The sequence below is a fragment of the Phaenicophaeus curvirostris genome, chromosome 4 (assembly GCF_032191515.1).
Source record: "Phaenicophaeus curvirostris isolate KB17595 chromosome 4, BPBGC_Pcur_1.0, whole genome shotgun sequence".
In the NCBI taxonomy this organism is placed as follows: Eukaryota; Metazoa; Chordata; class Aves; order Cuculiformes; family Cuculidae; genus Phaenicophaeus; species Phaenicophaeus curvirostris.
In genome coordinates, this window is record NC_091395.1 from 38,345,319 (window position 1) to 38,370,836 (window position 25,518).

The 25,518-nt window shown below is 40.5% G+C and overlaps 2 protein-coding genes across 2 annotated transcripts; one reads left to right on the forward strand and one right to left on the reverse strand.

The window, feature by feature from the left end:
• Window positions 1–2,568: 2,568 nt before the first annotated feature.
• NPY5R (neuropeptide Y receptor Y5) lies at window positions 2,569–6,110 on the reverse strand. The gene is made up of 2 exons (XM_069854883.1): window positions 5,939–6,110; window positions 2,569–4,022 (listed from the first exon to the last, which is right to left on the reverse strand). The coding sequence occupies exons 1-2, from the start codon at window positions 5,984–5,986 to the stop codon at window positions 2,682–2,684; spliced, it is 1,389 nt and encodes a 462-aa protein (XP_069710984.1). The 5' UTR covers window positions 5,987–6,110; the 3' UTR covers window positions 2,569–2,681.
• A 14,095-nt stretch (window positions 6,111–20,205) lies between these two features.
• NPY1R (neuropeptide Y receptor Y1) lies at window positions 20,206–25,259 on the forward strand. Its single transcript, XM_069855802.1, has 2 exons — window positions 20,206–21,046; window positions 21,167–25,259. The coding sequence occupies exons 1-2, from the start codon at window positions 20,297–20,299 to the stop codon at window positions 21,623–21,625; spliced, it is 1,209 nt and encodes a 402-aa protein (XP_069711903.1). The 5' UTR covers window positions 20,206–20,296; the 3' UTR covers window positions 21,626–25,259.
• The last annotated feature ends 259 nt before the right edge of the window (window positions 25,260–25,518 follow it).

Below are 25,518 nucleotides of genomic sequence, written 5' to 3' on the forward strand. Positions count from 1 at the left end.
ATGCAGAGTGCATGGGAAGCTGGAAGGACGCACAGCTGGAACAGCTGACCCAGGCTGGCCAAGGGGGTATTTGGTACCATATGATGTTATACTCAGCATATAGACTGGGCGAGATCACTGCTCAGGAACAAGCTGGGCATTGGTTTCCGAGTGGTGAGCAACTGCACTGTACGTTATTTGATTTGTATATTTTTTCATTATTCTTCTTCTTTTTCTCTTCCTTTGATTTTCTGTTAAACTGTATTTATTCCAACACACAAGTTTTACCTTTTTCTTTCTGATTCTGCTCCCCCATCCCACCGGGGAGAAGGAGTGAGAGACAGGGTATACAGTACTTAGTTGCCAGCTGAGGCTGAACCACAACAAAATAAAAAGAAAATACATATTCCCCCCCTCCCCCAAACTGACCATCATTAAAAAAAGAAGATGACAGATTGAGATGGAATAAGGCTAAAGAAATTCAGTAGCTGTTTTGACTTATTTCTCTATTGCCATATTGCAATTTATTGTGCTTTGATCACTGCAAAGAGTAGGCAGCGTCTGGGATAATGGATAGGGCTCATATAAAATCACCAGTGTACAGACTAATCTTTGTGCACCTTGTGCCTTGTTCAAGTCCTAGCAAGACTCTGTATGCCACAAACAGTGAAAGTGAGTACAACTTGACCTGAAAAAAGCAATTAGTGAATAAACAGTTTATTTTATATTTAAATAAAAATCCTAGGTGTAAGAGTTTAAAACAGTTGAAATTTGGGAAGTATATAAAGAAAGGAAGGAATAAAAATAAATAGCAAGTAGGAAGGAAGATAGCACATGGTATAAATAAAGTTAAATGATATATTACAATGACATGAAAATGTGTAGACATAAATAGGGCATAAGCAGCTGTAACTTCTATAGAACTATATTATTGTGTTCTGGCTGTAGGTTTAGCTCTCTTTTAAACTTAAAAGCTGACGTTCCATTATGCTATATTCTGTACCATTTGTACTCTATAAAATGACATACTCTAGGTTTTTAGGAGATAATAATCTGCAAAATGCAATTGTCGGTGTCCAGGAAGAAACTATTAAAGTATATCACCAGCGAAAACAAAGCACTATGGGTTACTGGGAACTAGACTTCAGGGAAATACCTTAATGATAGAAGCAAAGATATTACCAACTGGTATGTAATAAACTCCTTAGCAGATGATGGCTGGGGGAGAAAAAGTCTCAGAATTGTAACATTTTGATAAAAATAATTTGACAGTTCCTCAAAATAAAAGAACTGCTTTTACTTTTAAAGACTAACTGGAAGGGAAGTACCTCAAGGCAAAAAACCGCACAATGACTCTTCCCATCCACACATTTATAAAAATAATAACTTTATTTCTCAGCCTGAAAAAGCTATGTAAAAAAGCCTATTGGGTTAGAAATCTTAGTGGAGAAAAAGGAAATAATCACCAGCTAAGCCTGGGGAGAGGTTTTACAGCTTAAAACTCAGGGCCGAGGCTTTGTGCGTTTACTGAATCCTGAAGGTACAGGTGGCTTATTGGAGTTACCCTGGCTGGGAGGGGGGAAGAAAACATACACATCCCCTTTGCATTTATGCTATGATATGCCTTCTTTAGTGAAGATGTTTGTGATGTAAATTTGGAAGAAACAATACTGGTCTTGTTAAAAAGGAGAAAAGGAAAGAGAGGAGGGAGATGTGGAAAATGTGTGTGTGTGTGTGCACGAGTCTGTGTGTGTCCATGCACACGTGCACGTGTTTATTTGAAAGCTGTTGCAGCTCTCCAAAGCAAGTGGGTCATCTATAATGAAGTGCAGTAAGCTTTTGCTTTTTTTGGTACAGAAAAAGTCCTGCTGTCTTTCCATCTTCTTTTTCTTTCCAGTCTCACTTACTTAGGTAATAAGTTTACTCTCATTAGAAGCATGTTTTATGTTCAAGAGAGTTACCTTTGTAAGAACAAAGGCATAACTATAGATAAGTTCAGGCCTGGCTTAAGGTTACAGAATACGACAAGTCAGAGGAAAAAGTAGCTCAAGAAATAATAGACAGGTTGCACCGGGTAAACACGGTGAGATGGAATCAATCTAGAAAAGAGTAACTACCCACAAACCTGTTCCAGGGAATAAAGCAATGCAGAAAGCAGCAGCAAAGCATTTTTCAAAGACATTGCAAAGTATGAGTCAAAGAGCTCAGGAAAAATATTCTTCTAATCACATGCAGAAACAGATGTTTAATTATCTCAGAGAAGAGTCCAAGTTGACACTGAAATAGTCTCAACAATGGTTATTTAGTAAATGGCATGTATTTTATTATAGTTTTATGACAGTTAATACTGATACGTCTAAGTAGTAAATTTATTACTTATGATATATTCTGTTTAATGCCAAAGTGCAGATTGCTAATATTTCAGGTAAATATGTTTTTTAAATAATGGTATTTTTGTTTTGTACACTAGGCGTAATTTTCTGTGTGTATCAGATAGAAGAATCTTATAGTTATATGTATATATTTTTGCTCAATGCAAGAAATGCATATGCAGCCATAGAACTACCCATTCATGCAAAATATTACTAATCACAACCAAGCCGGACTAACTAAACTAAACTAATTTAGCTTTTACAACTATACACATCAGTAGACTTGAAAGACAAACTTGTTTGTTTTATTTTATCTTGAGGTGCATAAAATCACGGTATTTGGCAGCATGGAATAAGGGACATTAAATCAGCTTTTATGCTGTTGTTAAGGAATCCATAGAGAAAGGGATTCAAACAGCAGGACATCATACCCAGTAAATGGCATATGCAATATACTAATTTAAAATGTCTGTTAGAAATGAGAGTGGCATTAAAATCTGTCACAATGTGGAAAAGGTGAAGAGGCATCCAGCTGAAACCAAAAACTAGAATTAGCACTGTCAGTCTGCAAAAAACTCTTCTAGATCTCGTCTTAATTCTGATGATGGATCGGGATACTGTAATCATGTCCTGGATCTCTATGTTTTCTTCTGGTTTCATCTCAAAACAGATAGGTATCGCAGGAATTAATTTACTGGAGGAAGTGAGCTGGCTCTTTTCTGTACCAGAGGTTTCTGGGAGGTCTCTGGAATGAGTACCCTGATGATGCCTTGAAATCGCTGGCACCACACTTGAAGTCTTTCTACTGTATCTTCTGTGGTGCTTTCTGCCAAAGGCGTAGCTCCATCTGGAATGGCTGGAGGGTTGCACCTGTGTGCTGGTACTCTTAGAGGGATGAAGTGTTAGGTTTATCATTTCCTTTTCTTCAAACTTGTTTTCCTTGTTTGACAGTCTGGAACCTATGCTCCTGCAGACGCTGGTATGACTAGCAGTTAAACACATCAGTGGCAATATATACTGCATGAACAACAAGGCTATTGTAAAGGCGATCCTGTAGGAATCGGAAGGCCATGCCTCAATACACAAAAGCTTGTTCTCCAGTGCCCCTAAATCCAGAGTTTTGCCGAGGTCCACAGTTCTGTGGAAAACTGGCAGAGGGGAGCAAATGGCAAAGCCAAAGGCCCAAATGGTCAGTATTAAGAAATAGCCTTGTTTTGCTGTTAAATTGCTAGAGAGGGGATATTTTACCATACGGTACCTGACTGCAGCGATACATATTAACATTAAAGTTGAAACCAGAACTGATGCACACTGGAGGAAGGGAATTACATGACACATGATAGTGCCAAACATCCATTGATCAAGCAAGATGGATGTCAGTGTGAAAGGTGAACAAAACAGCACAACTAAGATGTCAGAAAAGGCCAAGTTACCAATAAGAACGTTTATTATTGTCTTCTGTTTGCGCTTTAGTAGAGCCGTTAGTATAAGCATATTTCCCATAAAGCCAGCTAGGCTTATAAGTGTGTACAGCCCAATAAGAAAGTACTGTATGTCGTCGATACTACTTTTATAATCTTCCCAGGCAGAAAAGTTCTTTGTAGTCGCAGAAGTGTTCTTGGTAGGTGTCTTGTTGCTACAATCTTTGAATCCTAAATCCATTTTACAGTCCTGCTTAGAATGAGAAAGGCATTAATTAGCATCTGAAGAAAGGATGATACTGGTGTTAAATAGAATGTAAAGGAACACAAATTTACCTTGTATCATCTCAATGCAAATAAATTAATAGTGGTGTTACTCTACTGCGAGGCAGATCCTGCATAACTTCAGGTCAACACAAACTAAGTTCTGCAGGTCTTATCATGTGGCATTCAGCATAACTAGGCCTCCTACCTGGCTGCGCACATGAGATTATTACAATTTAAGGTTTTGCGTTATGAAGCTGGCTTTTAACTATGCTTTGCTATAGACCATTTTTTCAGCGTTTCCATGAGGGAGCAGTTAGCTGCAAAAGCAATCCATTTAGAGTCAGTGGGATTACTCATGTGAATAACAGCTCATTGATATGAGTAAGGAAATTACAATCACCATCTAGGCATGTGCCTAATCATTACATGACAGCAAATTATAATGAGAGCACCTCAAAATACATGATGTTTTGACATATGCTAACAACTGCAGTAGTATTTCTTACCTTGCTAGTAGAAAACTGACACAAAAGAGGTTTCAAAAAGGTTCGGTTTATAAGGAGATCCGCTGTCAGTGATCCAAGATGGAATTCCTAATGTGGTACATATACAAACCATCTTCTATTAAGTGTTGAATATATTTTAACTGCTGCTCAAGCAGAAGGAAAGCTGCCTTCAAAACATCCAAAGTAACTCTATGTAATACAGAGAGGACAGTGTTAACTGGAAGCAAACTCCACACAGCCATTTGAAAATTCAGGGAACAGCTAATTATTCAGCACAGAAGCATCTAACATTAAAACCTAGCTCAGCACAAAGTTATTCTGCCTACAGAATCTTCATGTATTAGTCTTCATTTTAGAAGAAATAGAAAGATAATTCAGTTTAAACTCCAGTTAACCCTAAACACCTGCATTGAACTAAAGTTTCAAGGTAAAAAAAAACTCAAGAGTGCCAATGTCCTGTTCAAAATTGCTGCAAGTTTAGAAATCTTGGGTGAAACAAAACAAAAGGATCTAAACAAACCCCAAACATGCATAAATTGTGCAGAAGGCTAAACTTGTCAATTAAAAAAAGGCAGGGCTCTTCAAGAATATAGCTATCCTCAGTGAGCTGTATCATGCTGGCTTCTTCAAAGTGCAATAACATTATTCAATTTCCTCTACATGTCTAGATGTCCTCCTTGCTTAACATCAAAACATATGCATTCCTCCTGTCAGGTGCCACAGGCAAACTCCAACCAGAAAATACTCTCAGAATACTCACTGAGAGTGTGTCATGATGGGAAGGTCCCTCATGCAGGATTAGAAATGCATATTTTAAAACATATAGTAAGATATTGCAAGTTTTTCTGTCTTGCAAGTATTATGTTGGGGGGAGATGAAAAGAATTAAGCCTTGCCCACATCTTGCAATGCAGAGCTAAAGTACTTTTCAAGAACAGCTAAATTAGAAGTAAGAATTAATAGCTAAATTAGAAGTAAGTATTAGATATGTGAATTTAGATAATCTAAATGTTATAACTGTTTGTATATGAGCAAGGCAGCATTAATGCTAATTACTTCTGTTGAATTTTCTCATTTTCTAGTGAAATAGTGAAAAAACACATATTAGACAAGCACTATCTGAGACGACCCTTGCCTCTAGAACAAGGTTATGAGAGCATTCCCTGATAGCAGATTTGAAACCAATCAGGACTAATATGAGAAAGGGAAATGAAACTTTACTCAAGAGCTAGATCCGTTCAAACCTTGGTTACTCAGCCTGTCTATAGGCATTTTCACTAATAGTTAATATAGTCAGATCTGTCTGAAGGTCATACTGAGTAGTAACAATATACACCAATGCTTAAATTATAAAAGTAGCTATGTATGTGTGAATGTTTTGTTGATCTGTGTACCAGGACTGCAGCTTCCTCCCTAGTATTTTTGGTGATATTGCCCGTCATTGAAAAGGTTGATCATTAGCCACAGGATCATCAGTACTTGCAGAAAAATCAGGCATCCCTACTGGTAGAGAAGGCTTTCTGTCTAGTTAGTTCATTCCATTTCAATAATGTGCTATGGTCTGACGAGGAATTTGTATATTTTCGTTCAATTTTGCTTACTTTGATCAATGGATTCTATGAAGATAACTAAAAAAAAAAAAATCTGGCGGTGCTGCTGTCATTTCCTACTGCCCCTTTCAGCTTTGGGTGACTTAATGTGAAAAGGAAGAGGCTCTCAAGTCAGATGCACCACAAATACCTTCTCTTCTAGAAATTCGTAGTCCATACAGGTAAAGCTAAGACTAGTAAAAAAAATTATATGCCATTATACTGGTACATGTTTATTAAATGAATGCTTACTGAGTTCTTAAAAATTTAATTGAAAGATTGTTGCCAGGTTCTGTGGATTTTTACACCTTCACTTATAGCTCTTGCAGTATGGCTTTAGCAAAGTTGTTCATCATGATTTGAAAGTAAGTCTTTGGAAACAAAAAGTGAATATGCTGGTTTTGCTGAAGCAGATTTTTTTTTTGAGACTGATCAGTAATGAATAAGCTTAGCAAGGGTGCCTCTGTAGTTCAGTACGGGCTCTCAAGCTCCTTATCCCCTGTGCTATGGCTACCTTCAAGCCTTGGGCAAGAGCTAAGCAGGGGCCACCTCCCCTACTATAAATCCTGATTTCCATGATGAAGGAGCACTAGAGGAAACCACAACATGCTCTGGTCAGGGCCCAGCTGGGCACTCAGGGCACCACATGAGTCCACAGTGCACTGCAGCCAGTTCTGCACCATGTCCATATGGTTATAGTTTCAGAGTGACAGAATGACAGAGAGGGAGGGAATAAGACTATAATCTGCTAGTTTCAACAGAGAATTGCTGGCAGAAGTTCCCTTTGCAAACCACACAAAGAGAATTTTATTTTCTTTTAGGATGTGTGAAATCAAAGCAGGTTTTGCTTTGCCAAATTTTAAAAATCACCAAGTGGATCTCTTCCTCTCCAAGTTCCCTCTCCAGCTAAAAATGAAGCAGTTACTCTCAGCTTGAGTGCCACTGGCAGTAAAGATGCAAACAAAAGTGTTCCTCCCTTATCACTGATCTTCAGTTCCCAAACTCATATTAGCATACCACTGATTTCACAGGGCTGTGTGCACTTACTGGCACTTACTTTCCTGCTTTGTTTTAAAAGCTGCTTGGTGACCTGATCACTCTCCCTCTTTGGTTGGTCAATGCCAGTGCAGCACATAGCCGTAGCTTTCAGAGAAGTGAAGATTCCCAAAAATCCCACTGTGGGAGATAGAATTAAATTATACAGTCTCTTTTGAAAATATTCTACTCACACCCAAACTGTATCTCTAAGCTGAACGCACCACAGCGCCAGGGTGCTCTTATGCCTGCTTTCAGGATGAAATTTAATCTGAAGGTGCCTGATGGAGATTTTCTAGCTATCAAATCCAAAAGTTGGATCACTTCCATCTCCTGTAACAATCAGTCAAGCAAATGAGGTCCCCTTTCTGTATTCCTCGTCTGTGTACGCTGTGAGACTGTGCTCAGCTACAATGGTATGAGCTCACACCCTGTGAGCTTTTAAGTGGGTTCGCTTCAGTCTCCTTTAGCTTTAATGGGATGCTTGACACAGAAGGCTGGGCTGTACAAAGCAGGAGGGACAGCAGTTTCATGGTAGGATGCAGGGGGAATTTGAATATTTACTCTAAGAACCAAATGAACGCAGTTAACGTTAAACAAGGAGCATTTGTGGTTAACTTTTACAGTAAAATGTATTTTATGACAGCTGATGTACCATGAGCTTGGAAGATTTCAAGTAAAACACCTCCTTAAATCACATTAAATTGTGATATACTTCAAGGTGACTCTCTGATTACTGTTATTCACATTTTCACCAAAATCATGCTTCAAGGTGGTTTTCAGATGCAGTTGATCTAAGGCCTGGGAGTGTGACAAGGAGAACTTAAACCATTATTCAGGTTTAGCTGAGTTAGAGGTATCACATAACCTAAAACTTGTTAGTTCAACATGTTTAAAATCTTATCATAAATCTCATTATTTCACACAGAGCTATCATGTAAAATACAAAATCCATAAATCATAATTGAGCAGAGTGAATACATATTTAAAGGGAATTACATATTTAAAGGGAAATTTTCAAGAATACAAAAGTTGGGCAGGCGCCCACCCTCCTCTAAAGGCAATTGTTCTTACAGAAAATATTTCTTTTATTAGATGAGATACTTATATTAAGTTTTATTCATGGATAAGACCTTACATCCTACAATATTAATGTCTCTAAGTTAAGTGTGACTCGCTGGTCCCTGTCTTGTCTAGTCAGTTTGATCTGTCTAAGGGGACAATTTTTAATCTCAGGACACCTTTTTCTACCTTAAAAACAATTAAAGATGAACACATACAGCAAAATGTGAAAATTCCCTAAAAAAACAATATTTCTGCCCCCATGATACTGGAGTGATATCAGGAGTGAGGACAGAGTCAGAGAAAGTCTTTAAATTCCTACACAGTTGTAAAAACGTTAATATAACAGGAAGTAACTGCTTGATCACCTAAGCTTAAGACAAGTTCTATGCTTGAGAAATGATACCATAGAATCGCAGAATCATAGAATCACCATGTTGGAAGAGACCCACTGGATCATTGAGTCCAACCACTCCTATCAAACACTAAACCACATCATTAAACACTTAGAAAATATGCAAGCCAAAACCTGAAACCACTAAAGAGTCACATTCATAACAAGGTAAAGATGAAATGCTGCTACTTCAATTATTCTCGTTCATTACATACAATAGCAACACCTCGTCTGATAACCTGGGAGAATTCCAAAGACTGAGCCTACTTCAGAAGTCCAAACCCACGGATTTTCGTGCGTGTTAGCCGTATGCCTCTTCGTGTACCTAGCTAGAAGAATTGCAACATCATCCTGGAAAACAAGAACACGGCTCCGAAAATCAGCAAAAGCCAATTAATGAGATTATTTCTCCAGCTCCAAGGAAACGTGCAGCGTAATGGGGTACTTGCTGTCCAGAGCACAAAACTTGCAATGCGTAACTACCTTTCACGCCAGGGAACACAGCAGCTCCTGGCTCGCAGAGGGAAAACCCCCAAACCAAACCGGGAAAGGCTGTTATTGTTGCCCTTCCACACCTCGCTAGGTAACCGCTTGCGCACCGCCCCGCTTCGAACCCGCGCCCCTGTCCCTCCCCGGGAGCCGAACCCTCCGCGGATGGAGCCGAACCTCACCCATCTCCGCGCATTTGCTGCCAGGGCGCTGCCCCCGCGCCGAGCCGCGCGGCCGCCCTCGAAGGACGCTCCCCCGAGCGCTCCCTTGCGCGCGTTCCCGGGCTGCGGCGCCGCTCGCTGTTCCGCGGGGGCGCAGCGCCGGGCGAGGCGGGGCGGCTCTCATCGCTCCGGCTCGGGCCGCGCCGGGGACCGGCGGAAAACGCGCGTCCCCGAGGCTGCCGGGCTGCGTGGTCCCCGGGTTGGGGCTGGAGCCGCCGCCAGGCTGCTCCGTGCTGGGGCTGGAGCGCGTTATTTCGGCGCGGCGCGGGGTGACAAAGCGAGTTTCCATGGAAATGCAGTGAGAAGGTAAACAAACCCCCCGCGCTCGCCTGGATTTAAAGGCTGCGCTCAGTTTCTCACCGCTGAATTCAGGACACCGTGTTTTGGAAAGGTGAAATACTCTTACGCGTCTCAGGACATCAAGGAATAGGGGCGTCGCCAAACGGTACTGAGAGAGCTGGAGTTGTTCAGCCTGGAGAAGAGAAGGCTCCGAGTTGATCTTATAGCGACCTTACAGTACCTGAAGGGGCTACAAGAAAGCTGGGGAGGGACTGTTCACAAAGGCTTGTGGTGATACGATGAGGGGCAATGGGTATAAACTGGACAGGGGCAGATTTAGACTAGATATAACAAAGAATTTCTTCACCATGAGAGTGGTGAGGCACTGGCCCAGGTTGCCCAGGGAAGATGTGGCTGCCCCATCCCTGGAGGTGTTCAAGGCCAGGCTGGATGGAGCCTTTGGCCACCTGATCTAGTGGGACGTGTTCCTACCTATGGCAGAGGGGTTGGAACTGGATGATCTTTAAGGTCCCTTCCAACCCTAACTATTCTATGATTTTATGATTCTGTGATTGCGGGGCATTGACCTGAGCAGCTGGAGCAGAGCTTTGGTTGTATTTATCCATGCTGTTCAAACGCCCTTTGATTTTTACCATTATTTTAGAACAAGTAGGAGGTGATGTGTTTTCCCAAACAGTTTTCCCTTCTGGATTGAGTAACTCGGTTCTTACAGAGGCAAATATATGAAGGGTGGTTTTAGTTTTGTCTGGGCCATCAGTGGGAAGGCAGGGCAATTTCTTTTTTTTTTAAAGAATGACATTTTAAAGCATAAAAATTGTTGAGTGTGTTGTAGCACAAAGCATGAAAAGATAAATTCTGCTGTTCTCATCAGCTGCTATCTTCTAGCACAAAACTCATTGATCATAGTCCAATTACAGGGCTGCTGGAGAACTGAGTGACGTGCAGGCTGGGAGCACAAGCAGCAGAATCTGACATGAAAATGTAATGACTTTTCAGTTTGCCACAGCACTCCTTCAACAGTTGATATTAACACAGCACTTCAGAAAAGCTGTCAGTATAATTGTGAATGTCTGTACTGCACAAAGACAAAACAGCTGGATCAGACGTATAGTAATATAACTTTTGAACTCTGAATGACCAGTTGGCTTTCTCATTTAATTTAGGCTAAAAGTATTGATTTTAGAGTAAGTGATCAAGGAACAATTAACCTTAGTATTCAGTGGATGAGCTCAGGTGGTGAGGGAGCTTGCATCCATCTTCTTTTGCCCACTTCTGCATGATTCACCGCCCACTGCTGGTGAATCACTGCATGTGCAAGTGGAGCACAGGGAACTGCTAGATGGAAGTGACATACCAATCCATCTCATCCTTTTAAGACTACTCTCTTGTTAGTCACAAACGCAAACAAAATTAATCCTTGTTAGGGCTGAGCAGACATTCTTAGCATTTTCAACCGCCTTCCCACCTAGCAGTGATGGCTTTGAAGCTCTTTACACAAATGCTTGACCTGAAGATAGAAATCCACTCCAGTTCTAATCTGTGATGGGGATGGGAGGGATGGGGTGGGGCAGGTGGGGATTAAGACCATCTCTCAAGGCACTAATTTATCTGGTCACCCTTTGTTTCAGGAAAGCTTTGCAGTTTCCAGTGGAAGTTTCCTCCTGGAAAGAGACAAGTTTTAGAACTTTCTGTGAAAACTTCTGGCTACAGCAGACTGACAGTGTCTTTAAAAAAAAAAACAACAAATCTGAATTTGTTGGCAGAGCCCACAAATGGGAAATTACAGTTTCTGGCATTAGATAACTATGATTTATGTAGGATGCCATTGTACCTTCATAAAGGTACAGTGCTGATTGTTCCTAAGGCAGACAGTTAACTACCACAGTTTCCCAAACAGCCTCCAGATATTACATGCCTCTTAGCAAGAACAGAATCACAGAGTCGTTGGGTTGGAAAAGACCTTTGAGTTCATCCAGTCCAACCATACCTGTCCACAACTAACCCATATCCCCAAAACCTCATCTACTAGTCTTTTAAATACCTCTCAGGACAGTGGAGGTATTTAAAGACTCAGCCACTTCCCTGGGCAGCTTGTATCAGTGCCTGATAACCCTTTTGGTGAAGAAATGTTTCCTGATGTCTAACCTGAACCTCCCCTGGCGCAATTTGAGGTCATTTCCTCTCATCCTATCACTTGTCACTTGGGAGAAGAGACCAACACCCATCTCTCCACAACCTCCTTTCAGATGGTTGTAGACAGTGATAAAGTGTCCCCTCAGCCTGCTTTTCTCTAGACTAAAGAACCCTAGTTCCTTCAGCTGCTACTTCTAAGACTTGTTCTCCATCCCCTTCACCAGCTTCATTGCTCTTCTCTGGACGTGCTCCAGCACCTCAGTGTCCTTCTTGTAGTGAGAAACCCAAAACTGAACACAGTATTTGAGGTGTGACCTCACCAGCACTGAGTACAGGGGCACAATCACTTCCCTGGACCTGCTGGCCAAACTTTTTCTGATACAAGCCAAGATGCCACTGGTCTTCTTGGCCACTTGGGCACATTGCTAACTCATATTCAGCAGTGAAGTAAGACAAGTGATCAGTCAGTAAGACAAGTGTGTTTTCCTCAAAGCAGTTTCCTCAAAGAACAAAATATAATAACATGTTTTGTTAGTTATCTTATTTCAGGAGAGTTCATGAACCAATAACGTACTGGCAGGTGTGGGTTTATTTGCGTCCCTCCTCCCCCTCCCCACGACCTGTAAATAACACTAGATTTCCCTTAGCTGTATTTGGACAATTCATCCCTGATACTTGCGCACATCCCACGCATTTACTATTCAAACCATTAAATTTTTTTTCCTTTTCACTGTTTGTATACCTCTGCCTTGCCAGTAATACTACTGAATAATAAAATAGGTGATCTAGAGATAGGAAAGGTACTGACATTAAAGGTATCTAATGTCAGGACTGACAATATATAATAGTAGGGCTTCCTAGAAACCAGCCTCTATAGGGTTGTTGAAACCATGGAAGAATCTTCCAGGAATTAAGAGATGGTGATGACAAAAGATACCTATTCTGGAGAAGCTGAGGAAGAGAAGTGGAGCATCAATAGTGGTATTAATTTTGTTCTCCTTTGTGACTAACAGGAGAACTATCTTAAAAGGATGAGATGGATTGGCACATCACTTCCACCTTGCAGCTCCCTGTGCTTCACTTGCATTTGCCTATTCATTCACCACTCCCCAAAATATTAAAATACTATTACAAAATACTATTAAAAATAACTCTTAGGTCTGGCTTCTGTAGATATATATTTGGTCATCCTTTCCACAGATTCTTGCCTCATATAAAGCAGCTGGCATGAAGGCAGCAAGCCTTGAACTGCTGAAAAGGTTGCAGTGGTTGAGATGTATGTGATGAAAGGCAGGACATAGATGGTTAGCTAACAAAATACTTCCAAGGGTCAGCATGTAATTAATCATTTTTGCTGCATAACAGATGTCATCGCATTTGTTGTCTGGTGTTATACACTTGAACTATTAATGCCCTTTCTGGATGATCATGCTGAAACATAGGGCTGTTTCTGCTTCATCTGAAGCCAGATGAGAGCTTGTTTATGATTATACATGAGTTTGAACCCTGAATGGACAGAGTGGGGTGTCCATAGCAGAAAAACATGACTTAGTATTTTAGCTGGGGGAGGCATAATTTAGGTTATAGCTTGAGCAGTCTTTTAAGTAACATTGCACAGGATCAGGATAGCATTACACTGGTGAGATTTGCTGTATTGTTGAAAATGGAACTTTAGCAGCAAGACTCTTAGCAGAGATTTACTGCATAATTATTATATTACCACATAATTCACACAGCTTCTTTGGATTTGTGACAATAGCAGTCAAATGAAGTGTTGTTATGTTTGATGTCAGTTGCAGTTGTTGCAGAATAAAAATGCTCTCAGCCAAATAGAAAGCTTGCTACTATTCTCATTGTGCTCAACAGTGAAATGTCTATTTAGTCTACCAATGAGAGACTTTTGCCCCAAGGAGCATGAATTCCCTTACCTGTGAATAGTGTACTGTGAAATGCAGGTATTTCAATGGTATTGATGTTCATTACTAGAAAATGTAAACAATAAAGTTTAAAAAACCTTCAGAGAGTGTTTCCATTCATTCCTTAGCTGTGACCTCAGTTTGCTTTATTATATATACAGTGGAAACCACAAATGACTTTGCTGGTGTTCTTTCACTTTGTGGATTTTAAGTTTTACAGAGAGATTGCATTGCCTGAACACATGACAATACATTGTAATGAAAGTGACAGATGCATTTTATAACACCTTTTCTTTTCCATTTTTTAGAGTTAGACAGAATTTTAAGGGGCATATTTTCCCATATATTTCTTAAAAACATATCTTTCCTTTCTCAGTGCTTTTGCTTCAAAGAAATTCTGTATTCTTTTACCTAAGTTGTTATGTTTCCTTAGTTGAGATACTTGTGCTCTCTTTGTTGTACTTATTCTCCTTTTGCAATGTCATGCCTTCACACAAAGAAACATACACACACAAACAAGCACAGTCTTCCTCTCCAGGGTGGCTTTGATGCACTGAAAAAATTTACTCCCTGGAAGAGGATTATCTTTAACTCAATAGCTGTGGCACACAACCGTACGCCAGAGCACGAAGCTTGTATAAGACTCAGGTTATAGTCTATGTGCATATATACACATACACATACACTCATATATATAGCATACATGTTTGAAAGACTCAGTTACTGAGGCAGACTTTTCCATTGCTCCACTGCATTATTTAAAGCCTGACCTTCCATCCGTGTGCCATATGAATAACTACAAATGTTTGTTGCCATCATTGTGTGTCATTTAGTGACATGTAGGATTTACCTTCAGGAGTATTGTGTGTTTTGCTTTGCCTGTGTTTATGCTATGTTTGAAATTTTTGTGTATACTAACCATTAAAATATGCATTATGAATTGCTTCATTTACTGTTAAAGTGGAGATCCTCATGACTAATAACAAAATGGAGGAAAAGAAGATCACACCTATCCAAAAGTTTGGAAATTTCTGTGGCAGAAGCAACGGCATTTCTCTATTTGGATTTTGCTAGGACACCAGATTAATACCTCTGTATTCATGGGTTAGTCCATTAGTAATAGAGTAGGATGGTGAGAAACAAAGACAGAATTAACACTGCCATACCTCTTTCTTCCCAGGCTCAACCTTACTCATTCCTCCTGACTCTTCTACACTCCCACTATCCTGGGCAGCACAGAGGCACGGGGAATGGGGCTTGTGGTCAGTTCATCACACATTGACTCTGCTGCTCCTTCTCCCTCATGCTGTTTCCCCGCTACAGTATGGAGGCTCTCCCACAGAATATAGTCGTTCACAAACTGCTCTGAAGTGGGCCTTTCTCATGGGCTGCAGTTCTTCATGAACTGCTCCAGAATGGGTGCCTTCCACAGGCTGCAGTTCCTGCTAGAAAAATCTGTTCCTGCAAGGATTCTCCTACACAAGCTGCAGTGTGGATATCTGCTCCACTACGGTCCTTCTTGGGTTGCAGAGGGACAACCTGTGTCACTGTGGCCCTCACCATGGGCTGCATGGCAATTTCTGCTCTGGTGCCTGGAGCACCTCTTCCTTCTTCACTGACTTTGGTGTCTGAAGAGCTGATTCTCTCACATTTTTTCTCACTCCTCTCTCTCAGAACTGGTATGCAGTATTTTTTAGCCCTTCTTAAATATGTTATCACCGGGTCACCAGCAACAGCACAGATGGGTTCAGCTTTAGTCAGCAGTGGGTCCATTTTGGAGTTAGCTGAAAATGTAGACATATGACATGGGGGCAGCTCCTGATGTCTTCTCACAGAAGCTACTCCATGCAGCTTCCTTGCTAGCAAAACCTTGTCACATAAACCCAAGCCTCTTATCCTGATCTGACCCTAAAAATGTATCTCTGCTATGTATACCAGTTGGCAGAGTACTACAATTCAGTATCACAGAATGCTTATTTTCATTTTTAAAATAGCCACCTTGCCCATATGGTTAACAACATTACAGGACTTCGTCTTGAAAAAAACCTTCTCCCCTGCCTAGCAATACATCTATTGTCCTTAAAAAATACTGGACAATAATTTTCTTTCCCTGTAATATGAAGGAATCATTCCACATCCATAGGAATGAGAGTCCACAATTCTACATGTCATAGCCTATCACTGCTTCAGATAGAAATGTGCTCCTTAAGGGATCTTCAGCTTAGATCTCTGCTTGAGTGTATTCACCTTTGCTCTGCTCAGATGGAGACTAGTGCATGTTAATGACACATGTATGACAGAAGTTCTTGAGAGGTGTTATATACAGCCTGCACTTACCTTCTGGCTGCTGCTGTTAAAATGTCAGCAATGCCCTGAATATTGGTTTATAGCAACCTTGAAGTGTGCCTGCACTTTCCTTTCTCACATTGAGGACTGCAGTTATAATGCAGTTGAGCTGAGGTCCTGGAAATACAGTGTAAACATCAGCCTCAGTGCTGGATTCTGAAACCTTCCCTGCAGGCTCATTCTGCAAAAAAATGGTACAGTCATTTATTATGTGCAAATAATATTTTATCTGTAGTTAACATGATTCCTCACTTGAGAGTTAACCACAACATAACGGCATCACCATATAAGAGGGGTATGGCTGAAGGTAAGAATGTAAGAGAATGTAACACCTTATACTTGAAAAATTAATCTGGAGCCTTGGAAGAGTTAGGGCACTTATGTTTTCCAAGATATCCAAACTCCTAATATAGCCTGCATGTTTTTTCAGGGCATTTTTAAAGTGCTGCTTAAATCTATGCAGGTCATTTATCTCAGACTCCTGTAATGGCTTCCAAACTCACTGGGTTTTATGCTTATTGAAGTAGATATTATGCAGCAGTGCTTATTATGAGTGAGAGAGCAAGGTATTTCAGGATCATGAAAAGAGTGAATGGAAAGTAACATTTTCCATTTTGCTTTTCATGAATTTGTGCAGAAAACAATAAGCTATCCTCCTATAGCTGGTAGCAGTTTGCAGAGCTACTTATGCAAGATGCATTAAAAAAAAAAAAAAGTCTGGTTACTGGAAACTGGAGTTTTCTAAAGAAGCAGAAGAGCTGACCAAGGCAACAGCCACTGCCTTTCCAGCTTTGCATCTCACTATGGAGATTTGTTCTTTATTTTCAGGGGTCCATTTTCCGTCCCGCCCCCTGGAGTATCCCACTGCTTTTTATGAACCTGCAGAAATGCCTTTCTTTTTCCACAGGCCATACCGTTTGACTGAGATGAATCAGAAAAATACCCACAAGGGTCACAGTGACAGCTGTATTTTTATGAGGTTTGATACTTTATTGACTTAATCTATATTTAAAATTGTTTCTTATTGGTTCTAGCTGAATTTAAAAAAATAGCAAGAACAGCAACTTGACAATTCCTATTAATCCAGTCATCACTCTTCATGACACAGACCAGAAGCTACTTATACTGGTTTAAAAATCCAAATCCGAACTTTGTAACTTACTCCCTATACTTAAAATTGCCTCCTCGTCCACTTTCCAACAAAGCTTCTATTTCTATCTTTAGTTTGACCACAAGATGGCAATAACTTGCAGACGAAATGCTGAAACAGCCAGACCAGAGATTTGAAACTGGCTCCTTAGTGAGCTTTTCCCTGTGCTCTCCCTCCTCCTCTTTTGTTTCAATATTTAATTGCATTTATTTCGGAATTACTAGGCAACCCACCCCCAGATGTGTAATTTAAAGGAGATGTGCTTGCAGTGAGATTTTCAGGATCCACTCACCAGAGCACCATCATGTGATACTGGGATAAGGTGGAGTTTGGCTTTAAGGGGGAGTCTCCAGCCTTCCTCACCAATCTTTAAGATCTCAGCTAGAGGAATATCAGAGGATCCTTTCCCTTTTCCTACTCTTTCTTCTCCATTCAGCCTGCTGAGCCAAGCCCTGAGCACATCAAAGACGGACAGAGCAGTTGCAAGGTGAGTTTCCCCTGTGGTTGCTTTCCCATGACTGTGGTTAGTTTTGTGCTGGTCAGGCTGGTATTTGCTTACTCTCTCAGGGACAGATGACAAAATCCCAGGAAGGGCTAGGCTCTAGGTTGAGCTTGGAGTGGCTAGCTGAACCATTGGCTTGGGCTGACAGCATTTTGTGCTTCTTTTTGAAGAATTCCAGTAGTTTTACAGTGCATTTCTAGCCACCTCACAGAACGTTATTTCACCTTGTCTGTTGGTGCTAAACTTTTGACCAAAATCCTCCTGGACAGTCACAGAGGTATGTGTAGTGACAGAGACTGTGCAATCACCTGGTTGGGTTCTCAGAGCTGTGGGCTTTCCCCACCCTATTCCAGCACCCAGGATGGGGAAGGATCCCCCTCCTGGGTTGGGAGCTAGTGGGACTTGGGATACAGAACCATGGAGCTGTTCAGGAGATGCAAATTCATCCCCACCTATTTTCTGGTCCATTTTGGAGAGGTGGACAGGGAGGAAGAACTCCTTGTCACTTGCCAGCAGTGCTGTGTTTGCTGTGTTTCTGAGCTGATTCCCAGCCATGCTTTTAGGTTACACGTTTGCTGTGGGAACAGGCAAGGGAAGAGAGAGCAGTGGCATTTTCCGATTTTGAGTTTGATATTTAATGAATAAGCAAGAGCAGAGCTTGGCTAAGGGAAAATAAAAACAAGAGCCTGATACCTAGGCCACATCATTGCTAGTTGCGGTTTGGTCCCCGCTGGTGAGAAAACCTGTCCAGTTCTGTCCTTGTAGGACATGGCTTCTCACCCACTGTGCTTCAGCCATCATCAAGTCCCAGTCTGGACTGCCCACCTTGTGCTGTACAAGTGACAGTGGAGACCATAATGAAATTCAAACACTGATTTGTGGGATAGGCTAAATTCATGTTGTTGGATTGAAGAGTCCTGACTCTGTCACCCATACACTTGCCCTTTTTGGGTAAAGCACCTGCTTCTGGCTGTGGCTGAAGGCAATGCTTTAAGAGGACCTGGGGGTGGGGGTTGTTATTTATTGGCCCCTAAATCAGACTATGTAGACTAGCGAGACCTAATAAATTTGGTTAGCAGTGGAAGCAGAGATAATGCTCAGGTACATGCCTAGTTAGCCTGAAAATCAGAGTAGCCAAACCTCACGCAGAGATGCATTTCTCCAAAGTTGTTGATATTTACTTTGACAGTAAAATCTAACTCAGAGGCATCCAACATCACCAGTAATGGTTTCATGTAGGTATGTAGTGATTATGAAGAGCTGGCAGAACCATCTGAGGTGAGCTTGTGATGCCAGTGAGAGGTGTTCACACGGTCATCCTTTTGCTGACTCTCAGGAGGAGCCAGAGCTGCAAGTGCAACCCTAGCATGCTGGCTCTGCCCCAGTGAGGAGGCAGCCGCAGCTTCGGTCCCCAGCACACAGCTGCTTAGAAGTGTCTGCCACCAGTAACAGACAAAGGTAATTCTGGACTGGAGACTTAGATGGCATTGAGATTTATATCAAATATCATTTTAGACCAAATGCTAGCCCATTCACAGGGTAACTTTTAATGCAGTACATTTTAGTGGGTTATGTTTTCACAGCTTTTGTGATAAGAGCCATATGGAGCTGGGTTTGAAACCCACTTGTGTGAATTTTAAGTGGCATTACTTTCATTACCATAACCTAAGGTTAAATGAGCAATAAATTTAGCTCATGGGAGAGTGGGCAGAGGGAAAGTTCTGGATTCAGGGCAGCTGCCACTAATAGTGGGTTGCAGTAAAGGTGTGTCAGGTTCTTTGATTTCTTTCTCTCTTTCTTTCTTTTATTTTATTTTTTTTCCTCCAGAACACATATGCCTGAATTCCTCTGATTTTAAAATCCGAGGCCTTGCAAATGGATGGTTATTTAGGCATGCCTGCTTGTGTGGAATGGGTAAAGAAATTTTTCATCTTGTTTTGTTCTTTCTTTGTTATACAGCCCTGCTAGGTGAGATTAAGGTGTTCAGAGTTCCTGATTTGCCTTTGACACAGTGCCAGTGATGCTGTGTGCACTCAGCTGCTCAACATCGTGTATGTATTAGGTAAAAAAGAATGCAGTGATTTTACCCCTCACATTAGTCAGATGGGTCCTGTCCCCACCGGTCCCATGCCCCTCCCCACACTTATGCGATGGCTGGATAGAATTCCACTCAGAGCAGCTTCAGAAAGCAGACCTTTGCAGGTTAAATTTGTAAAAAAAGGATGTAAAACATCAAGGATGATGGTGGAAGTCTGAAACTGCTTCTCAGGTTGTTATTTCATGTAATTTTTGCCACCAGGAAAGAGTAGGGAAGGGGTCATGGCCCCCACTTGCAGACCTGCATTTTGACCCTGCCTTCTGCCTGTCTTGCCCTGTACCGCAGCCCCTGTTCCGTCTCGGACCAGACAGCTGCAGGGTGCAAAGTCCCAACTGTGGGACCCGGCTGTGCCACCACTGCGCTCTGGGGGGTCAGGATGAAGGGGTGATGGGCCCAGGGGTGACTGACCCTGCTCCTTCCCTTCTTCCCAGGTGGTGCGAGGGAGATGCGGAGCGGTTTTGGCCTCGGGTCTCCTGACTGGCCGATGGACACGTTTTGAAGCCTGGGGGAGGTTTGGATGAAAGCAGCATCAGCGACTGTGAACAACTTAGAGAGGGTTGGAAACAACATGAATACTTCGATTCTTGCTCCTCTGGGAAATATTTCCAGTCACTTGAATTTTTCAGAGAAGAACTCACAGATCTTGCAGTTTGAGGACGAGGATTGCCATGTGCCTTTGGCCATGGTCTTCACTTTGGCCTTGGCTTACGGAACTGTGATAATTCTGGGAGTCTCTGGGAATCTGGCCTTGATTGTCATTATTTTAAAACAAAAGGAGATGCGCAATGTTACAAACATCCTCATTGTCAACCTCTCCTTTTCTGATCTTCTAGTGACCATCATGTGTCTTCCCTTTACCTTTGTGTATACTTTAATGGACCACTGGATTTTTGGGGAGGCCATGTGCAAATTGAATCCTTTCGTGCAGTGTGCCTCAATCACCGTCTCGGTCTTTTCTTTAGTCCTCATTGCCATTGAACGCCATCAGCTGATCATCAATCCCCGTGGCTGGAGGCCAAACAACAGACATGCCTACCTGGGGATTGCTGCCATATGGATTTTAGCCACAGCTTCCTCTCTTCCTTTCCTCATCTACCACGTGTTAACGGATGAACCCTTCAGAAACATAACATTTGATGAATATAAGGACAAATATGTGTGTTTGGACCTGTTCCCCTTGGACACTGCCAGGCTTTCTTATACCACAACGCTTTTGGTTATTCAGTACTTTGGACCGCTTTGTTTTATATTTGTGTGCTACTTAAAGGTAAGAAAGAATCACCTTGTGGTATGTACTTCTTTCTGTCTGATGTTTGCTTATCCTTACAAAGATGATGCTTGCAGGTTAAATTTTCCCACATGTTTCTCTTTGTTGAATTTCCTGCAGATATACATACGATTAAAAAAAAGGAACAACATGATGGACAAGATGAGGGACAGTAAGTACAGATCCTCTGAAACCAAAAGGATCAACATCATGCTGATCTCAATAGTGGTTGCATTTGCAGTTTGCTGGCTGCCTCTCACCATCTTCAATATCGTCTTTGATTGGAATCATGAGATTCTGCCTGTCGCTACCTGCAGCCACAACCTTTTGTTCCTGATTTGCCACCTCACTGCCATGATCTCTACCTGTGTGAACCCCATCTTCTATGGGTTTCTCAATAAGAACTTCCAAAGGGACTTGCAGTTTTTATTTCATTTTTGTCACTTCCGCTCCCGGGAGGAGGATTATGAGACCATAGCCATGTCCACCATGCACACAGATGTTTCAAAAACCTCTTTGAAGCAGGCAAGCCCAGTCGCATTAAAAAAAATAAATTATGATGATGATGACAAAATATAAAGAAGTAATAAAAATTCTACACCAACCTGCTAGAAGTGTGATCACAGGTGAAACGTGTCCAAGGACAAACACAATTACATAACAAGTACAAAATGAGGAATACTTTTCTGCTTATTCCAAGGAACTTTATTGTTGTCCCTTTGAAATTATACACTGTGCATTTTTGCCCATTTTAGTGCTTTAATGTTCACAGCAGTTATGTCTGAATCTTATTATAAGATGTAGTTGGACCTGCTACTATGTATGGTTTTCATCAGTTGTCTTTTGTTCTGTTTCCTTTGTACACAAAGATACATTTACCACAAAGATAGTTCTATTGATATTTTTCAAAGAAGTTGGTTTTGGGAGTGTCTATCTAAGAACAATAGAAACAATATGAACTGCAGGGAGGCTGTCACGACAGAGGACACCCGTCCCACCATAAAATTAGGGCACTCTGACTTGAAGAATTATTATTCTTTTTTTTTTAATTTGCCTTTTGATCGATGTTAGAATCCTGTAAAATCAGTGTAGGCATACAGAAAATGATTCTGTGAAACCTGTAGAATATGCTAAATGGGGACATGCACTTTGTCTCATTCATAGAGGCAATTCAGGCTGTAATCACTTAGGTTCAAAGACAGGATTAAGAGTGAAATTCTGTTCTCATTTGTGAGAATAAAACCCTACAGTAATTCCACAGAGCACAATGGGATAACTCTGATGTTTCACCACAGCAAATGAAAGCACAAATGGACCTTCAATCCCAACTGATTATAGCTGATTTTAATAATACAGCCTTTTTAATTTAAAAAACTCAAATCTCATTTTCATCTGCCGTTACTAACAGGAAATGTTGCTGGCATGAAATGTATTATACTGTCTGTCCCAAGCCTATGAACTATGTAAATTCTCCTTGAGGCCTATGTCCAGAATCTAAAGGGAGATGGGGCTGTTCCCTGTCCGTACAAGGTACAATTCCATCCTCACAGGTGACAGTGAAAAATCAGGTCTGGTATTGAAAAAAATAGCTCTAGCTATGTGAGTCTTTTCATAATAATTAGTGCTGATCTATATAAATTATGTATAGTCTCATAATAGTCTGTGCTGAGATGCAATGATATAAACCTGGATTATCTCCAAGATAATGGATCTGCAAAATTAAAAAGGAGGATATGGGTATAGTTTGGGAGTAATTGGTATGTTTAGCTTCCAAACCCACAGTTTCCACAGTTAGTTGAGGTGTGGAAATATTTGCCAAATATACATGATAGAGCTTTGTGTGTTAATGCTTAAAGTATATATCCTCTAATTACACAAAATATACATGACTAAATCCCCAGCTGAGGGAAACCCACATAACTTGACTGCTGTAAATGAAACTACAACAATATCAACCAGCTGAGGTTCTGTGTCATGCAGTGTACTTTGCTGTATAATCAATGCATTTTTTTTTAATAATTAGCTTTTTAAAATACAATATGGACTGTACTTTCTTTTGACAAGGTCACTTTAAACCATTCTGGCAGAACAGAATGGAAATAAATATAAATGGAAATGGAAATCTGACCTGGTATATTTCTAAGCAAGATTATCTCAGGAAGTGATGGTGAATTTAATACGCCTAAAAAATGAAAATTATTTTGTTTGCCAGTATTTAAAAGTCCAAAACTGTGCCTTGTGCTGTCTTATAAATAGTGTAGAATGTTAAAGTAGCAATGTGTTCTTGTGCATTATGGTTCCATGTATTTCTCTACTGGCAGATAATTTAATTAAAAAGGAGGTTTCTGTGGTTGAGAACAGAGAGGAAACGTAGAAAATAAATTATAAGAACTTTCAGAGCATTGTCCTTTTGTATTTTATGAGATTTACATTTTCTTTTTGTTTCTCTATAGAGTATGTTGCTCATAATTTGACAAGAGGCTCCTGAAATTATTCCCCTATCATTTTATGATAATTTTCATATGCTAAAGGATGTGTAAGTTCACAAAGGGGTACAGTGTAGAAACATAGCCATGTTTTTCTGTTAAGAATGTCACAGTGGGCTTTTTGCATTAGAAAAAAAATTCCCAGGGAATTGTATGTTTTTTTTCCCGTTTTTTGAAAAAAGCACTTTCTTCAAATCCATTGGAAGAAGAAAATGGAATTATTTGAAAATGTTACCAGATATTTTGCTGGAAGTTTTTGATCAGGCTGAATTAAGTGCTTATACAGAGTAGATGTTGGAGGAACTTTAGACGAACCTGCTGGCTAGCACATTGTCATACAAATAGCATAAGGGATGCTGCTTGAACCAACAGTGGAAAGGAACACAGTGGAAAGAGTGTTCAGCAGGAAAATGCATTTGGAGAATTTCAGAAGCAAAATCATTGGTCTTTTGAAGAATTATTATGAGGACAAAGATAAAAGTAGTGTCTCCATGGTGCTGACCTGACATCTGCAGGGCATGATGATGTCTACTGAGAGCAGTATTTTCATCTTTGGTTTCATGACTTGACACTGGAGTCCTCAAAAGCCACTGCAAACTCTCCCCTTCTGACACCTGGCTACAACACTAACCCTCTTTTTCACTTTCAGAGCTCCTGCATGGTTCTCATCCTGTGCTAAATTTCTTTACAGGCTAAACTATTGGGTTCCACATTTCTCTATCAATTTCTCTGTCATGGTTTGATATTTGTTCTGCCTATGTGCTGTTTTTTCAAACTCCCCACACTTCAGCACATGCTGATTCCTTTTTCAAAAGCCTGGAGATCCCTCTTATTCTTCCAGACTGGCAGAAAAGTTTTACTGACAGGAAAACAGAACTCTGGGGGATCTATAATGTATCTTACTGTTTATGTGCAATACATTTCATGTCAAATCTACAACCTTAAATGGCAAATGTGAGTATTTAATAAACATTAATCTGCTCCATTTGTCAGTTATTTTATCATCTGAAACTTCAATTTTATATATCACAGACATTTAAGTCTTCTGCATAATCTAAATACACCCATATATTTGTATGTCATCTTAGTAAATACTTATGTATGCCTGTATTACTTTTTTCAACATATCTCTTGGTTGTGTCATTGTCATTATGAACAGTAATCCACAACTTTATCACCTTCATTTTTTAAAAAATCGTAGTAAAGGAAGTGATTAATTGACAACAATACCGGCTTTTGGTAGGCTAGGAAAAAGCTGAATATTTAAAACAAATAAAATTAACTCTGTTTTTTCCACCTCATAAAGAATTTAAAGTTTTAAACCAGGAAAAGGGACTAACATGACAGGACTCCCCAGGTCACTTGAGCTGATGCTGACTGCAACTCATCACTGATGAAGATGTGAGGGGCTAGGGGTTCATAAATTCAGAATTTGCTGTCTTGCAGTACAGTATTAGCTATTATTAATGAATCCTAAAAGCAAAATTTGAAACTAATTGATAATCAGGCTGTAAATCAGCATGTATTTCAATCCAAGCCTGTTCATCAAATTCTGATTCTGGCCTCAGGAAAAAGTTCTGAGGTTAATTAAACTGGAGAATTTGCTTAATCATTTGCCTAGGTACTCTACTGAGTAAAATTGCACTGCTGGCTGGCAGCTCACATTCTTTCCTAAAGATCTGATTTTGGATTACAGCTTGTTCTAGAAAGAATTAATGGTATATATGTTTTTTGTGGATTTTCACTGGAATCCAGTGCCTGACAATGTTTCACTTCAAGGCTTTGCTTCCTAATTCCTTGTATCAAAGAATTTACCAAATCAGTGCTTAGAGAATGAAGACAATAAGGATTTTTTTTTCCTTGTTCTTATTTTAAAAGCATAATAACAGTAGGAAACATGATCTTAACTAACACCTCTGTCTGGAACAAATTAAATTCATTCAGATCAGTAGAAAGGGTGGAGAAATAATAGTTATAATCAAATGA